The sequence below is a fragment of the Epargyreus clarus genome, unplaced genomic scaffold, assembly GCF_041222505.1.
Source record: "Epargyreus clarus isolate Ecla_fem2 unplaced genomic scaffold, WU_Ecla_fem_2.2 ptg000024l, whole genome shotgun sequence".
NCBI classification, from domain to species: domain Eukaryota; kingdom Metazoa; phylum Arthropoda; class Insecta; order Lepidoptera; family Hesperiidae; genus Epargyreus; species Epargyreus clarus.
This window is the reverse complement of record NW_027332231.1, coordinates 11,075,992-11,094,208: the sequence shown is the minus strand read 5'-3', so window position 1 is coordinate 11,094,208 and position 18,217 is coordinate 11,075,992. Positions and strand designations below refer to the sequence as shown.

Genomic DNA, 18,217 nt, shown 5'->3' with positions numbered 1-18,217 from the left:
ACCCAATGATAACACCGGCATAGACAGCATATCAGGTCTTTCAAAACACACGAAATTAAGCCACTACTGGTCCCCGATCCAACCACCGACCACGCTTACGATCTACACAAGTTATTGCTATGTGCCTATGAGTACGTCCCCATTTGTCTTTGAGTATTTTATACTGTACAAAAACGAATCCTCAAATATTTCGGACACATTGTCCGAAATCAAAACTCCATGGAACGGCTTGTTGTCCAAGGGCACAGGAAGGCGAGCGGTCACGCGGACGATCTCCTACGCGTTGGACCGACTTAATAAAGGGTACCACACAAGCGTCCATTATCCAATGTTGCCGCAACGCTGAAGACCGCAACAAGTGGAGGCTTATGGCAAGCGCGGCATCATCCAGAAATGATGCAACATCGTGAAACCACGACCACTCTTTCAAGAGTGAACGACTACAGAGAGAGATTTTATATATCAAAAATTATGCTTCAATATTTTGTTTAACTTGAAGAACTCGGAAGTTTTGTGTGACTTAGAGATGTAGCCTTTAGTTTTATTCTCGTAGATTTTAGTTAATTTCTGCCTCCCACAGTAAAGGAAGGCTATTATTTTCATGTACGGAAGTTGAAACGAGGCTTCTGTAAGAATTCCTTAATACGAGTAAGACTTGGCGGCTTTCCAAGAAAAATAAAAATGGCGGTCTGAAATTCATTGAAATAGTAAATTGTTTGTGTGGAAAATTTTGTTATTTTCAAAGCTTGCTGGTTAATTATTAAATTGTTTTTGAACGGCTGACTTACATATGAGGTCGTCTTGGTACACAAGCGTGGTAATGCATCTGTGATCGACAGGTAGAACCATAATCATAATCTTTATTGCATAATGCAGTTATCACATACATATAAAGGTGTTACAGTGGCAAGAAATTCTGTAGGGGTGTTGCATTTTAAATTAATTATAAATAAACATACTAAGCTAAAACGAACTTTTCTATATGAAATTCATCACTCATGTCCATGGTTTGTAGTGATCTCTTACTATTAGATGGATTGGAAACTTATTTTATACTCCTATTTAATAAAAAGAAAATCTATTAAAAGGGTCTACCACTTCTAAAGGATTCTAACCCTTTGTGGTTTGGCTATGGAAGCACCACCAGTTTTTGGCATAACATCAATATTACGCGCTGTAGTGTCATTTTAGGAATGTGGTAAATTGGAGTCTAAGTTGAAATGCATTGTGATACGAGTCATTCCAGTTAAGTCCTCAGACTTCGATTAATATTAAACGGCTAAACTGATTTTAAAAGAGGTTCCACTCAAAGTAAGACATGTTAAAGATTCATAAATAAAGAAATAGAGTAGTTTACTTCAAAAATATCTGTTTGAAAGTAAATACAGTAACTTAATAATATGATATTTATATTCAGAACCTAAATAGCGTGAACAGCAGTTTGTGACATTTCACAAATTTCATTTCCAACTGATATGGCCCATACAATTCTGACACGCAAACACTTTTCGGTTCATTCAGGCCCGCTGCGACATGTTACGCGATAACATGTGACATGTAGCATGTAACATGTTATACAATGTGACATGTAACATACGATTCGAATGAAAGCATCTGCTACCGACAGGCAAACTCAAATACTGTTGAAGGAAACGATTTTAAAGTATTAGAGTGTACTTTTATCGTAAATATGGTACAGGAAATCAGAAATGGTGTCCTAAACATTTCTTGTTTTCTATTTCTGCCCTATTAGGGTGGAACCCTGCTGTATTCTTATAGGTAGAATTAATAGAAAGATATACAGAGCATTCCAATTTAGTCCTTAGGGGTAATTTATGTGTGACTCCATAGATTTGCTGTTAAATATGCACATTTTTTAAGCGGCTTCTACACTTACAGCCCCTCACTAGGTTGCCCTGTATCGTGGGTGCTATGTACATACACAGAGACAAATACACAAACACCCAGACCCAGAAACAGAAACCTAAATCATCATTTAATATCTGTTTGGCTGGAGATCGAACCCGGGACCCTCTGCGGGTCAGACCGGTATGGTGACCGATCCGCCCCGTGGGTCGTTTTTCTGAAGCTCATTTAGATTTCAATGTATACATGCTGTGATATTCTGAATGCCACTTCAATGCAGTACGTATTCCCAGAATTCGTAAATTCCCGTACCGAGAACGGGAATTCTGTATTTCTTCCTGACCTTTGCTTTGAAGTAAAAAGTGTATTTCGAATAATTTATTTGAGAGTAAAGTCGCAATATTCAGTGCAAATTGTATTCGCCGGCCATTCATACATAAAATACAATTCCTGCAAATCTTTACGCTCCACTAGGCACAGTTCTTCTAGCTTCTTTTTTATAATATAGGAGTAGCAGACGAGCATGCACCACCTCATGGTAAGTGGCTACCACCGCCCATGGACATCTGTAATCGATCCCAGATAGGATTAGATATTCCTTACCTTACCTTACCTTCCATCTTTATCTTACTAGATAGGATTAGATTTCCTTACCTGAGGTCGGCCACAGATGCGCCGCTACCCCTGAGGACTAAGCTGGAACGCCTCGAAAAAGTCTGTCTCCCTTACCACACCCTTCAAAACGGAACAGCAGCGCCTAACACTGCTGTTATTAGGCAGAAATAGGTGTGGCAGTGGTGCCGCCGGAGTCGAACCACAAAGGGTTTTACCACCTTCATCTGTTTCTATCATCTGTTTTGAAAGTTCAAAGTAGCTCATCTCTATGTGACTTTACATCTTCTTCAATTGCATTCTGATTCAGCGCGCAAAATAAATACATTCGAAGCCTCTTGTGATCTATTTTACTTGCTAAAGACCTAATAGAATTTTAAGCAAGTACAAATCAAAGTCAGACCTAATAAAAACAGAAGTAGGTGGCTCTTCAGCAAAAAATAAATCTGAGTTAAGCTTCTACACAAAGAAATAAAAGAGTAAAAGCTCCACAGAAAATTTATTGCAAAATTACAATGAGCTTTACGAGTATAAGCTCTACAAGGCTAAGATAATAGAAATATTGTGCCAAAAAATTCGCAGACTTCAAAATTTATCTTACTTATTTGTGTTTATTACACTCATAGCCCCACTGTTCACGGGCTATGAACACACACACACACACACAAACACCGAGACCGAGGAATCGAACCGTGAACATTTGGCCAAAGTAAACTTGTGCCAAATATTCTATAAATTCCGTTGACAAAACATTTTACATACGTCACAATTTTTTTAATGTTATAAGTAGCAAGATTCCTTTATTTTGTCATAGAAAGTCTTATTTCGCTCCGGTTCTTTATTGTCAGGTGTCTGAAATAATAAAAATACATTAATATCTAATTTGGGTACTTAAAGAAATAAAAAATATATTTAAAACATATTATTTACTAGCTGACCCGGCAAACTTTGTACTGCCTCAAAATCTATTTATCAAATATATTTCGTATAAAATATAGCCTATGTTACTCGTGGATAATGTAGCTTTCGAATGGTGAAAGGATTTTTAAAATCGGTTCAGTAGTTTTTGAGTCTATTCATTACAACCAAACAAACAAAGTTTTCCTCTTTATAATATTATTATTATATAGTATAGACTAGCTGACCCGGCAAACGTTGTGTTGCCATATAAATCAAAAAATGTTAAGGGTGAACAACCCTTATCACTTAGGGGTATGAAAAATAGTCAGTAGCCGATTCTCTGACCTACTGAATATGCATATAAAATTTGGTGTAAATCGGTAAAGCCGTTTCGAAGGAGTACGGTAACTAACATTGTGACACGAGAATTTTATATATAAGATAATCTTATCGTATTATTTTTACGAAACCGTTTCATTTGTCACCCATATAATGTAGGTGCATAAAAATATTGGTAGCTTCTTGGGGCGTCCGCCATACTGGATTTAAAATAACGCCACAAAACTAATGACGCAAACTAAATGTGTATGCAAAATTTCAGTTAAATCGGATCGAGCTAAATCTCTCACATATATTTTTTTACGAGGGGGAAACCTTCAAAAGGTACCCCATGCCGTGGGAACGACATGAGGTTATGTGGGATTCTTACCGCACTAAAACCTCCCCGGTGGCCGTCTTCGGCGCTACGTAGATGACTCCGGGATCTCCAAAGGAACGCAACCGGAGTCCTCTTAGCGCATTGCCCCGTAGGGCTCCGCCCACATGAGCTACACCGTCTGGCGTGTACGATGGTATGCGACCACACCACTACAACCGTCCTTCCCGGGGTCGCTCTCTCACATACTTACGAACTAACGATGCAAGTTAAATAAAAGTTTGTAAAACTAATCGGGAATATAATTCTCACGCCCACCTCCTCTTTCTTCGTAACAGGCCTCATAGTGTCGATGTAGGCCTGCCAGAACTGTGTCACGTGGCTCTTGGTCAAGGAGCGCTGCTGCAGCGCCGTCGGCAGGCACCAGTGGTCCGGAGTCAAACGGGTCACAATTCCTGTAACAATCAGTTAATATCTACAGTCTTTGTATGGTGAGGGAGACATACGAGGCACTCCAGCTGAGTTCTCAGGAGTAGCGGCGCATTTGTGGCCGACCTCAGGTAGGAGTAGAATCTTATCTGGGGTTGATTACGGATGTCCATGGGCGGCAGTACGACCAGGTGAACTGCACGCACGTTTGCTATTCCTATATTAAAAAGTGTCATCTTTTACAAAAAGGTACTGGAATAGTAAGAACCTTTTAAGGTGCTACTATGTTCTGTTTCGGAGATACTGGTAAGGCAAGGTTAACATAATGCTTTCCAACTATGTCCATGGTACACGGCCATCTGTGGCCATCAATGTCAGGAGGGCGACATTCATTATTACTAGACTTTACTATGTTATAGTGTGTAAGGTCACATTTATTATTATACCTTACTGCGCTAGTTCAACATTATAAAAATAAATAAAATAAAAATTAGTTAATAAATAAATAAAATTAAAACTCTTCACTCGAAAAATAATGCTGGCCACATATTTAATTGGCTGTAACGCTGTATACGTTATTAAAAAAAAAAACAAAATGGTATTATCGCGGGAAACGGCAGATATCAAAGACTATGTTTGTCTATGTCTATGTCTATGGAGGTCTTGGAATTAATTTAAAAAAAAAAACCAGCTGGATTCAAGTCTTTCATTGGAGATATCCCCACCAAGTGAATGTACAAGTCTTTCATTGGAGATACCCCCACCAAGTGAATGTAATAAAATTCACGTACCAATGATTGCGGCTACTCTAAGCTTTTCCTCCAGTTCCGCTGATAAATTATTGACATCAGAATCTACCGGATAGTTGTTCTGTAACAAATTTTAGAAATTACATATCTGTCAGATATAGTAGATTTAACTTTATCACTTTAAAATAAATCAGTTGTAAAATATTACTACGAGTATATACGAGTAAAATGCATTCATTTTTCGTCCAAAAATTCGTGACCGTCAGAATGGCCGGTCACTACCCATATTTTATATCGAAATAATTACTAAAAGTTGCTATCTAGTTGCTACTAATTGCTACCTTCGATTAAAAAAAATAAACTACTTTTTAATTTTAATTTACTAACCGGCCATTCTGACATCAGGATGGTCACCTATCTAGTGAGAAGAAACTGCGCAAATGAAATTGCTACCTTCATATGCATCGTATCGTACTTCATAGCTTTTAACGATAAAAAAATATTACGGACTCAATATAAGAGGTCTAAACGCCTGAGAGATGTATAAGTATAATATATTAATTTCGGATTTGCTCTTTAAATTATACAAATTTCGATGTAAAATATGGGTAGTGTCCGGCCATTCTGACGGTCACAAAAATTCGTCTAAACTTTCATTTTGTATTCCGATGTACATCCAAAATTCTGATAGCTCAATAGAGATTTAAAGATCTATAGTCTGATTCATAATTAGGTGTCCAAAATGTAAACAAACAAATGTCACTGTCAAAATTAACAAGAAACAAAAACTTTAAAAAACTCAACAAAAAACGAAAACTTTACAATTATTCACAATTTAACGAACGCGCTATGATGAAAACGATAATACATTTGAGTTCAATTACAGTCACGAAAATGAATAACATCAGCTACGAAACTTAAAAATGACGGCACAAGAAATGTCTTGGGTTCCGATTGTGTTACCATTATCACATTTTAATTTTCTACCATAAACCTTGTTTCTTATTATTATTACTGTATGGAACGAAATTGAGGTAATATAAATATTAGAAAATTTGAATTGATCTTAATTAATTTAGATTATTATTTTATTAATGTTGTATTAATTTAATATTGTCAAAAATAAGAAACTACCATTTGAAACGTATTTTTTCTTGATAGGACAACACCTTTGTTTACATTTTGGACACCTAATTATGAATCAGACTATAACAGCTAAATCCTACCCTATATGGCTTTAAAACAGTATGAAAAATTGACTTGACAACGCTCACACAGGTATTTCATAGATTTCGTTGGATGATAATGTCAATATTTGACGGCGAAATAACAGAGAATCATTCTCTGCACCGATATTGAACGTACACAGTAGAATTTCAAAATTGCTCTGTTTGATATGCGCACTGATAGTCTGATGATAACAATCATCATCATCAACCCATCACTGTACCACTGCTGGGCACGGGTCTCCACGCAGAATGAGAAGTATTAGGCCATAGTCCATCGCGCTAGCCAAGTGCGAATTGGTAGAGTTCACATACCTTTAAAAACATTTTTTATATCTCAGGTATGCAGGTACCCTCACGATGTTTTTCTTCACCCTTTTAGCAAGTGCTAATTAATTTGTAATACGCTTACATAACTTTGAAAAATCAGAGGTTTGCCTGGGATTTCAACCCCGAATCCCCTGATCAAGAGACCGAGTTTCTATTTAAATGAGGCTATTAGCTACTGCTTTTTTATAACAATACTCATTCATTATTATCATAATCACCGCAAAGTTTAATTCACAACTGCTATTTTTCATTCAAAAACAAAGTTTAGAGTTTAATCTCTTAATTATTATACTGTTTGCAATGAGCCGCGGTATGTATTCTTTGATCAGAGATTTACAATACTATACAAAAGATACTACAACTTAAATATTCCCGATAAACCTATGTAATATTGCTTGCAATCTTGCAAATCACATGACATACAAGAATAAAAGCAAAATTTTAATATTCCATCCACTGAACAATGCAGCAGTCCCTCAGCGACAGCATAGGCAAGTATTAGTGATATTGACTGAAAATTCAGATTTCCAAATCTTGTTTGGAGCGTCGAAAACGAGCGTAAATCCTCGATACTTCGATAGGCTTACATTTGTATTCCAAAAGGTTTCCCCACAATGGCGTACAAGATTAAAGTGGTTTTACGGGAAACGATTTATACCTTTACCAAGTAGTTCTGCTGAGTGTAAGTCTAGATTGGATAAGGATACCTATAAACTAGAAAATTTACCTGAAAACCTTTTGCTCCGACAAGTTTTGTTGTAGAGACGTTACAAGTTCAGGTCCTTCCCGGGGTAACATACTGGACGGTTCGAGCTCCCACTTTTGGCGTCCGCAACCCCGGAAGCCCCCTTTTAGTCGCCTCTTACGACAGGCAGGGGATACCGTAGCCTTATTCTGGTCCCGGAACTACAGGGACCAACTTTAATTTACCTATATTTTCATATCTACGCGTGTAACGGTTCCGCGTCCGCACACGAAGAAAACGCTCCGTGAGTTCTTAGCCTAACGAGAACGTAGTTTAATATTATATTACAAGGAAGCAACGTTTCATTTTATTTATTTATTGGCAAGGGAGTCATTTTGCATCCAGAGGCAAGAATTGTAGAATAATCCCGAGCTCAGGAAGGACTCAATATACGTCGTCGGAGGATAAATAATTTTACGACCGAGAGACACTACTTTTCATTTCCGTCTACGAGGAAAATATATAAAAGACTCTTTTTGATACAACTCATGAATATATTGATATAAATTTGTATTGCAATCGTTTTATTTAATAATCAGTAAGTAATAAAAGGTTGATCATCATTTTTAGGGTTCCGTACTTAAAGGATAAAAACCGAAGCCTATTACTAAGCCACCGCTGTCTGTCCGTCTGACACAGGGATCTCTCTCTTGAACCGTTATTGGTATACACTTGATTTTTTTACAGATGACGTATAACGGTGGCCGCTATCACAGCAAATACTAAAAATAAAAAATCTTGACAATAAATGGGGGTCGCCGTACAAGAAACTGCTATTTTCGGCATTGTTAGCTGTATCTCTTGAACCGTAATAGAAAGACCGTTAAAATGTTCACAATGAATTTACTTCTATGGCTGCTATGGTAACAAATACTAATAAATAATAAAAAGAAACTTTGCTGCGACAGAACCCTCCATGTGCGAGTTCGACCCCCACTTGGTCAATTATTTAGGTATACGAAGGACAGCCCCCGCCTCATTATTGTTCTCATGAAAGTCTCTTAAGAAAATACAAAGATTGCTTGCATCTATTAAAAGCGAATCATTGTTCATCGGAGATAAAATGAAAAGAATAAATTACTTCCGTCGTTCTCATTGAAAGAAAGAAACAACTATCAATACGCGGTTGTATACTTGTAAATGTTAATAAAAAGATTTTTGACGTGACAACGTCTTATAATTCGATGAAGCCGGCTGCACGCACCTAAAAACATGACTCATGCGGCGTTACCTCGCTCTGAGGCGTTCCATTTAAGGCTTGAAGTGCGATGCGTCCGTATACTACATTGACAATTGACATAATTGTATTTATGCGTACAAATAAATGTAATTTGATCGATTCCATTATGATTTCCATTTACCTCCTTCTCCATATCCATACAAAAAAATCTATCAAACAAACAAAGTTAATTTTTTCTTTTGAAAAATGCAACCATTCCATCAGTATTTTCTTATGACGTTGTCACGTTCAAATATTGTCGGTAAACCGAATTTACAGACAACCGGTTTTTTTAAAGACGGAAGTATAAAACGAGCAAGATCTCCACCTCATCGTAAGTGGTACATACGCCCATAGACATCTGACCAACTTCATATAGTGTGGGTGGTAGAACCCTTTGTGGATCGACTTCGGTGGCACCGCCGTCACACTTATTTCTGCCTACTAACAGCTAAAGCCCTGCGGTGGTCTGGTTTGAAGTATGCGGTAGGGGAGACTTATTTTTCCGACGAATTCTACCCTCGGCGCATCAGTAGTCGACGTCATGTTGGAAACTACTTTGAAGGGTGTGATAAGGAAGACAGACTTTTCTGAAGCGTTCCAGCTTAGTCCTCAGGGGTAGCGGCGCATCTGTGGCCGACCCCAGGTAGGAATATCTTATCTGGGGTTGATTACAAATGTCCATGGGCGGCAGTAGCCACTTACCATCAGGTGGACTGCATGCTCGTCTGCTACTCCTATATTATAAAAAAAAATCTGAGGTTGATTACAGATTTCCATGGGCGGCAGAAGCCACTTACTAGGTGGACTGCATGCTCGTCTGCTACTCCTATATTGTAAAAAAGTATACACAAGTGGCTCTACTTGAAGTTAATCACAAATGCTTTGCTTTTCTTTAGGACTAAGATAGTCGCCTCATTTGTAAGTCATCTGACATCCTCAACCTTCAAATGAAACGTTGAACTGCCTCACGCTAGAAATAGGTGAGACGGTGGTACCCCGATTAATCCGTACGGTTTTTCCAGTCCCTGATTTGTATAGACATAAAAATACCTCTAGCACATAACTAATTAGAAACATAACATACTCGTGAAATATAAAAGTATTCCGCTATGTTAAACAGACTTAAATAAACATAAAATAAATAAATAAACGCTTTTTACACTCACAGCCCCACACTAGGATTCCCTGTGTCGTGGGTGCCATGGACGCACACATAGACAAATACACAAACACCCAGACCCAGAAACAGAAATCTAAAATCATCATTTAGATATCTGTCTGGCCGGGGATCGAACCCGGGACCCTTTGCGCGTCAGACCAGCATGGTGACCGCTCCGCCACGCGGGTCGTCAAATATTATCAGTAATGAATGTATATCAATAACGTGTACAGTGTAATTAATACATAATCCGATATAATCTCTTAAGACATCTCGAGTAAATTACTGATGTATTAATAAGTCATTAAATGCTAATGTCGGCGATATACTCGTAATTATTGGAACTATGTTTGTCACTTTTTTTTTAATATAATATAGAAGTAGCAGACGAGCATGCAGTCCACCTGATGGTAAGTGGCTACTGCCGCCTATGGGCATCAGCAATCAACCCCAGATAGGATTAGATATTCCTACCTGAGGTCGGCCACAGATGCGCCGCTACCCCTGAGGACTAAGCTGGAACGCCTCGGAAAAGTCTGTCTCCCTTACCACACCCTTCAAACCGGAACACAGCAGCGCCTAACACTGCTGTTATGAGGCAGAAATAGGTGTGGCGGTGGTGCCGCCGGAGTCGAACCACAAAGGGTTCTACCACCTTCACATTTACGAGGCGTTCTAACTTAGTCCTCAGGGGCAACGGCGCATCTGTGGCCGACCTCAGTTATAACTCTAACCCTATGTATGGAATGGCTCCTACGTAAGTGTCTACTGCTGCATCTGTAATCGACCCCATATAAGATTAAGATTCCGAGGTTCAAATTCCAGGCACGCCTGATTTTTCAAAATTATGTGCGTATTAGAAATTAATTATCCCTTGCTAAACGGTGAAGGAAAACATCGTGAGGAAACCTACATACCTAAGAGATTTATAAAAAAAAAACTCGAAGGTATGTGAAGTCTACCAATACGCACTTGGCCAGCGCGGTGGACTATGGCCTAATCCTTCTCATTAAGAGAGGAGACCCGTGCCTAGCAGTGGGACAGTAATGGGTTGATGATGATGATGAGTCATAATTATATAACATTGAGTCCACACTGTCGTCGGTCCAAATACATCACTACGTTTACGACATAGAACACATACATACACCTTTCAAATCTTTAATACAGATCCGATGTAAATCTACTTTGCTTTGAAACGCTGACAAAGACCTAGACTGAATGCTAGCTAGTTTATGTATTCAGGGAAACACTATCTTTGAAACTGAACGTGTTTACTGAAAAGTGCTGCATTGTATCTTCTAGGTGCTTTTGTGATTGTAAAACATCTTTGAAACGGAGATTTGTATATTTTCCTGATAGTATATCTAAGATTTTCGTTAGTTTTACTAATGTTGAGTAGATTGTCTCTTTGTGTTAGACATTATTAATGAAAGTTTACATTGAACTGAAAAAAAAATATGTAAAGTAACCCCTAGCGTTCATTTTGAGGAGGAACTATGGGATATATTTTAAATACTTATCTTTTCGATATTAATGTTTTCAATTATCGCAAATTTTATAAAAACACATCTATTTTTTTCCATACGCCTACTTTATAATTGTAAATAGTTACAATTTGAAAATAAAAATTGTGTAACGGTATAAAACAAAACGTCCGGTATTCGAATCCGTCTATATGGTATTCGGCGCACGGTATTTTTCGAAGAGTGCCCATATTTTTTGGTATAAAAAGTCTATGAATACGTACACTTTTCAAGATTGGCTGGTACAGGCAGCAAAAAACGGATTTTGTAACAAAAAAACTGTTTCATGTTTAATCGGTAGCCCTAGAAGGCTTACTTAATACATTATCAGAAAGGTTTACTTATAACTTTTCAACTTTGTGAAACTTACGCACCTTGTTAAATAATTAATCTATTCAATGCTTTGATTATTAAGTTAAGATCAATACTACTGCGCAACAATCCGCTACAAATATGTATGGTGGTATATATTTTAAACTGTATTTAAACATGCAGTATGTACCACCCTCCCTCCCATAAAGGATGCGTGCAGATGCAAAAATTAAAAATATACACCACCATACATACCACCACCAACACGTGTTTCGCTCAAAAAACGCAGCATCATCAGAGTAAGTTGACTACGATGGTTAATGGTTAAGTTCGTATCGTTCTTAACGATTATATATTAACAACAACATGGATTTCCGCAAAGTAACGCCTTAGTTTTTGATTACTAAAGATCAAACTTTGCTAAATTCTAGTTGTTTTCGTTATTATTAACCAATCTGTCCATTCAACTTCAGCCCTACCCTGTTATAATTGAGCTTAGCTGTAGTGGTCTATAAGCTCAAATGACACAACTTACCACTTAGCCTATTCATTTCATATTTCAAAACTATACATATTATCTTATATATAAAATTCTCGTGTCACAATGTTAGTTACCGTACTCTTCCGAAACGGCTTTACCGATTTTCACCATATTTTATATGCATATTCAGTGGCTACTATGTATTTTTCATACCCCTAAATGATAAGGGTTGTTCACTCTTAACAATTTTTTATTTATATGGCAACACAACGTTTGCCGGGTCAGCTAGTTTACTTATATATCTTTTATTATTTCTCATTATACCAAGTAATTTAAATTAAAAGTTCAACAACAAACAAACAAACCACAGATTTCCTAGCTAAACAACCATAGTAACGTGACTCGCTAAGCAAATTAATTTATATAACACACTTCATAACTAGCCAACATCCCAAACATAAATTTGCACAGCATCTAAGCTACTCCACAAAATTACATATTACATATTATCTGTCGTTATCTAGGACACGATACTACGGAGTTGGGATAAAACTACTTTGCAACTTGCCATCAAAATGTTTGAACATTTTCTAGCAACACGTGTGCTGATGTCGGTGGTTGCAAATTGTTTTAAAGTGAAAAATATTTTCATAATAACTTTATGGTATGAATTTTCACAGAATATCCTTCAGCTGATGCTATCAACCTTTTATAAAATAGTTGGCAAAGATTCCTGAGAAGATATTTTTTACGAAATAAAGACATATTTTGTATTTTCGAAAAAAAACACTACTTGGATTCTGCGCTCTCTCCCTCAAGAACCCTGAACCAAGCCTCCAATCACCAATAAGACAGCTGCCAAATCCAAATAAGGTCGACAGAAGACCAAACTGTAGCAATCATTACCAAGGATACCAGATTTAAAAATTGCCCGAATAAAAATCGAGACCCAAAATCCCTTAACGAGGCAACAAAACCACGGAAAAAGGAAAGTTTTTCCTAGACTGTAGGGAAATTTACTTAATATAAAGGTATTCTAGGCACGAACTTCACAGCAGAGAACTGCGCGGACGTGTTTGCAATATTTGAGATCAAAACTCTACATAACTTTTGTAAAAACCTCGAATTACTTCCTACTAATATTATTTTTAATTATTTAATGAAACGATTTTTGTGTTTAAGCATGGCGCAAATAACAAAATAAATTCAACATTATGCCGATTATTTTGAAATGGGAGATGATTCAGTTTTATTTCGTTCATTATATAACTTGTGGTTGACGCTTTGATTCGGTAAAATAATTAAAATTTCAATTTAATACTTATCACGATATTGAGTTTAACATATTTCTCGAACACTTATTATTCCAATAAAACACAAAATTATCAATCGACTAGGTACTTTTAGTGACCATTTATACCGTTGCGTATAATTCAAATTGTATAACTTTGAATCAAATAATGAGCTTAAGAAAAATCTATGTTAAATAACAAAGAAATTAACCTTTATATACTCCAGGATCGCGTCAGATTTCACTCCTTGCCTCCGCATAGTGAGTCGCCTCAAGGCTTGGTATATCATTTCTGGTGATATCTGTAAAATGGATACATGTTACCTTTAGATACTATAAATATCTTCTTATTACAATTTAATAAATTATACGTTCTGTTCAGATATTATTAACAATATTTTGCATCGATTTGCTTTCTGAATCCAAAAAGGAGGCTATAAGTACACCACGCTGGTTGAGTATAGAATAGTAGAATTCACAAACATTTGAGAACCCTTTTAGAATTTCCCGAAACATTCTGTTGTATAGGTTTCCTCACGATGATTCCCTCCACCTCACCATTAAAATAGATGATAAATCCAAATATGCAGGTAACATCAAAAAATAATAGCACACTTGTAAACTTCGACCCCTCAATATGACAGGTCAAATAATACGAGTACCACTAGGTTATAACTTCTAATTACTTTTTATCTCGAGCAATCTTTAAAATACAACTCATTTCACGACTCTAACACAAACAAACCTCACCTATCTCTCGTATCTACATAAAACCCCAATTCCACTCTAGTTAACTCACCTCGCAGTGGGGTATGTCCTGGGGATCCTGCTCCATCGGCGAGGAGTTAGTCTTGATAAACAGTGGCGATAGCATCGCACAACGCGACCCCACTTGGTTAACTGCCCCTGTAACACTCTCATATAGTTCTCGTTTGTGATGTAATAAAATTGTCGAAATTTACTTTTTTTGTTGACTAAAAGCTAAAACGTTCTGATGAAAAGTTGGGCGTTGCACGTTATTCAAACATACAAACATTTACATTTATTATTACAGATTATGGAAGTAACAATTGACAAGCAAGCAGGTCATTCAATATTGTTGCGTAGTAGGCAAAAACTCAATTTGAATTTTTCACTTCTACTTGCAACTTAAGAACATGCTAGGTTGATACCCTGGTGACTCAGATAGAACAGCACACTCTTCAAATCATAGTAACTCTGTGGCATATGCCAGCCCTGCCACAAAGTTCTGACTACTGGTTTATCGTCAGAGTTCTTCAGAAGCTTAGACCAAACGTTATTTTTTGTTTTAAGAAATCTCTTTAAATAAATATTTTATTCTAACATAAAAATGTCTCTACTAAACCTTTGCTCCTAGTGTCCTTGCCCCTGCCATCTTTATAAACTTCTTCTTCCATATTTCTTTCATCACGTTTTTCTCTTCTTCTGCAAAAGTATTCATATCTGTAAAATAAATCTTATTCTACAGTCTTACCTAACGTTAACTTTCTAAAAACGGATTATTAATAAAATAGTGACAAGTCTACCTTCTCTGACAACATCGGTGGCCACAGTGCACACAAGCTGGAGTCCTGGAGCCCGATGAGAGGGTTGTTATGATTGTTGACATGGACACTTCCCTCCTACGTCTCTCTGCTCTCGTGCGAGGTCTCCGCCGCGGCGCCCGTCGACCTCGACGCTTGGTTGTATACCGTCTGTGCTTCTCTACTCTTCCACCAAGAATTTTCCTATTGGCATCCCTCTCATTATCCTTATCTCTCATCTCTTTGTTTTTGTGGAAATACCTCGGCATGTTTATTCCGGATTCCTTCACTTGTATTTGGCTCTTTATAGAGGATTTATTGGAAAGCGACGATTTACTGTAAGACTTCTGATCTCGACTGCCATCATCTGCGTCAGAATTTTCTCCTTCTCTTTTTGATTGTTTATCAAAGTTGTGTTCTTTATCCATTTTACTTTCGAAGGTTTTATCCATTAGTAATTTATAAGGTGTATTGTTACCTGATAATTTTGCACTGTAAATAACTCATAATTTTATTGTACTCTGATATAAAAATGTAAAATACACTAGAAACGTCAAAGCTCAAACATTTTCTTTTTCTCTTTTGTTTCACGTCGTGTCTTCTTTATAACAATCATTTAAAATAGTTTGAAATAGATGTTCTATATGTCAAATATAACTTTTCAATGATTACGTTCTGTGTCTATGTTTATCTGTTGCACGAAACAAGATTAATACTATCTCAATATTTTCATTGAAATAATGACTTTATTTTCTCTTTCATTAATAAGTATTTATTTAATATAATATATTACCTAAGTAAATGATATTTATCATACATGTCTCTGTGGTAAAACCAGTATGGTTTGACTGGTGTATAAGCACGTCAGCACCGTATCTAGAGAAATTCTGTGTTTCGGAGGAAGGGTGTGGATTTGAAGGTGGTAGAATCCTTTGTGGTTCCACACCGGCGGCACATATATTTCTACCTAATAAAAGCAGTGTTAGGCGCTGCTGTGTTCCGGTTTGAAGGGTGTGGTAAGGGAGACAGACTTTTCCGAGGCGTTCCAGCTTAGTCCTCAGGGGTAGCGGCGCATCTGTGGCCGACCTCAGGTAGGAATATCTAATCCTATCTGGGGTTGATTACAGATAGACGGAGAAGCCATTTACCATGAGGTGGATGCTCGTCTGCTTCTCGTATATTAAAAATATATATACTGATTAACTTATATTATGTGGCTGATCGGGTTTAGGTAGAACCTGTTCCATGTAAAGTACCTATTAGCGGCAGAGTCCAATTATCTTTAGATGCAAAAGCTCGATTGCAAAGGTCAATTTCAGTAGATATTCTTATAAAAATCGATATCAGCTTTAGGTATATCAATGGAAACTGTCAAAGTACTTGCAACACTATCTATTTGCATTTACATGACAACTGATTTGAATTGCATGAGTTCAGTGAATTCAATAATATTGTAATAGTATGAGATCTGACTACGTGACTACGTCCATTTACTTTAATCGAACTCTGTTATTTAGAAATAAATATTGATACGAAAAAACATGTCCTTTATATTTAAAACGATGTTTATTCCTTAAATTCGAATTTATAAAAACGTTTTCTACTCCAAAGTCACATACTCATACTAGCTGACCCGGCAAACGTTGTGTTGCCATATAAATAAAAAAATGTTAAGGGTGAACAACCCTTATCACTTAGGGGTATGAAAAATAGATAGTAGCCGTTTCTCAGACCTACTAAATATGCATATAAAATTTGGTGAAAATCGGTAAAGCCGTTTCGGAGGAGTACGGTAACTTACATTGTGACACGAGAATTTTATATGATTACATGTGACGTAAGTGACATAGACACACAAAAAGATGAGAACACATCACCCAGACCCAGAACGGATATCAGAATTCATAATTCAGATATGTCTGTCCGGAGACCGAACCCGGAACCCTTTGCGCGTCAGACCGGTCTGGTATTCTCTCCACTACGCGGGTCGTAAAATTAACAAAACAATGTTTAATATTGACCTAAACCTATAAGTAAAAACAAAAACATTAAACTATAGCCTTCTATTCCCGTATTTAATCTCTTTGAGTAGTAGAGTGAATGTCATCGATCATTTTATCACTACAATCAAATACTTTTATAAGTGAAACAAGCGGCAGGTTGTGTCGATAACTAGGGTTGTCACACGTGGGTACTTTATATTAAAGGTCAAATTCAATTATCGTCAAATTATCGTCAATGCATTACTGTTTTACTTCTGGGCTCGACTGAAGGACTTTTAGGCCATAATTAACCGTGTTAGCTAAGTGAGTGTTGGTGGAGTTACACACCTTTAAGAAACTTTAATTTTTTTGACATTTTCCAAGTGTGTACTTTTACTTATTACAATCTTTTTTTAGAAGCACATGTATTTTTTTAAGGTAGTTTTTTAAGGCAGTTAATAGGTACCTTTGATTCAGAGTGATTGCGAGTGAGATCTGGGATTTGAACCCCCGATACTATGATGACTATTCAATTCTATCTATCGCTATCACTGCCTTAATTATCAAGGGTAGCAGTCATTATGTTTTGTCGGAGACCTTAAGGTCATTTTCACAATAAAGCATCATGGAGTCACTTTGGGTCTCCCTCTATTTGTAGAGACTGACTCTATAATTCAACAATGTGATAATAACAAGGGGTAATGATAAGTAAAAATCCACAGATGCTGGTGTGGACTCAGCAAGACGGCTCATGGGTCGAGCGTCACCATCGCGGCGCCGGGTGAAGCCTGGGTACCGGCGCGGCATACGCAGCCGGCACCCACCGACGCATACGGCACTGTGGAGTTCCAGGGTGGGCCGCATCCGACTAAAGCTCAGGTGACTAATGACTAATGCAATTTGTAATCTATTTTTCCATCTTTTTATTTTTTTTATAATAAAGCAAACGAGCATGCCGTCCACCTGAAACTAATGGTAAGTAGCTACTGTTGCCCATTAACATGAATAACCCAAGATATGATTAGACATCCTTACCTGAGGTCGGCCTTAGATGCGCCGCTATTCCTGAGAACTAAGCTAGAACGCCACGGAAAAGCAGTGGCGGATTTAAAAAAAATAAGGTGTAGGCTGTACAGGTTTTGCCGCCCCTGCTTCTACAATTGTCATGTTTTAGTTTCTTGTTGACAC

General features: G+C 37.2%; 2 protein-coding genes across 5 annotated transcripts in view; one reads left to right on the top strand and one right to left on the bottom strand.

Annotated features, from left to right (window-relative positions):
- Positions 1-18,217, top strand: part of Trpm (transient receptor potential cation channel, subfamily M) — a 308,502-nt gene that overhangs the window by 209,468 nt on the left and 80,817 nt on the right. Inside the window, exon 3 of the mRNA XM_073086226.1 lies at positions 17,752-17,908. Within this exon, the coding sequence (XP_072942327.1) occupies positions 17,752-17,908 (157 nt within the window). The remainder of the gene's footprint in view (positions 1-17,751; positions 17,909-18,217) is intronic.
- LOC140752304 (uncharacterized) lies at positions 3,193-15,650 on the bottom strand. 4 transcript variants are annotated; one of them, XM_073086545.1, is made up of 7 exons: positions 15,051-15,650; positions 14,870-14,949; positions 14,303-14,403; positions 13,716-13,805; positions 5,254-5,332; positions 4,352-4,488; positions 3,193-3,330 (listed from the first exon to the last, which is right to left on the bottom strand). In XM_073086545.1, the coding sequence occupies exons 1-7, from the start codon at positions 15,497-15,499 to the stop codon at positions 3,259-3,261; spliced, it is 1,008 nt and encodes a 335-aa protein (XP_072942646.1). In that variant the 5' UTR covers positions 15,500-15,650; the 3' UTR covers positions 3,193-3,258. The 4 variants fall into 4 exon arrangements, with proteins under 4 accessions (XP_072942646.1, XP_072942645.1, XP_072942644.1 ...); XM_073086544.1 differs by having other exon boundaries at positions 14,303-14,409; positions 15,051-15,649; XM_073086543.1 differs by having other exon boundaries at positions 14,870-14,967; positions 15,051-15,646.

Bases quoted from the DNA above. Each gene is read 5' to 3' on its own strand.
- LOC140752304 (XM_073086542.1), bottom strand. From the start codon at position 15,499: ATGGATAAAACCTTCGAAAGTAAAATGGATAAAGAACACAACTTTGAT. The intron at 5,333-13,715 runs GTTAATTTCTTT...AATTTGTTACAG, and splicing joins CGATCCTGGAGTATATAAAG to AACAACTATCCGGTAGATTC. The intron at 3,331-4,351 runs GTGGGCGTGAGA...TTATTATTTCAG, and splicing joins CTGTTACGAAGAAAGAGGAG to ACACCTGACAATAAAGAACC.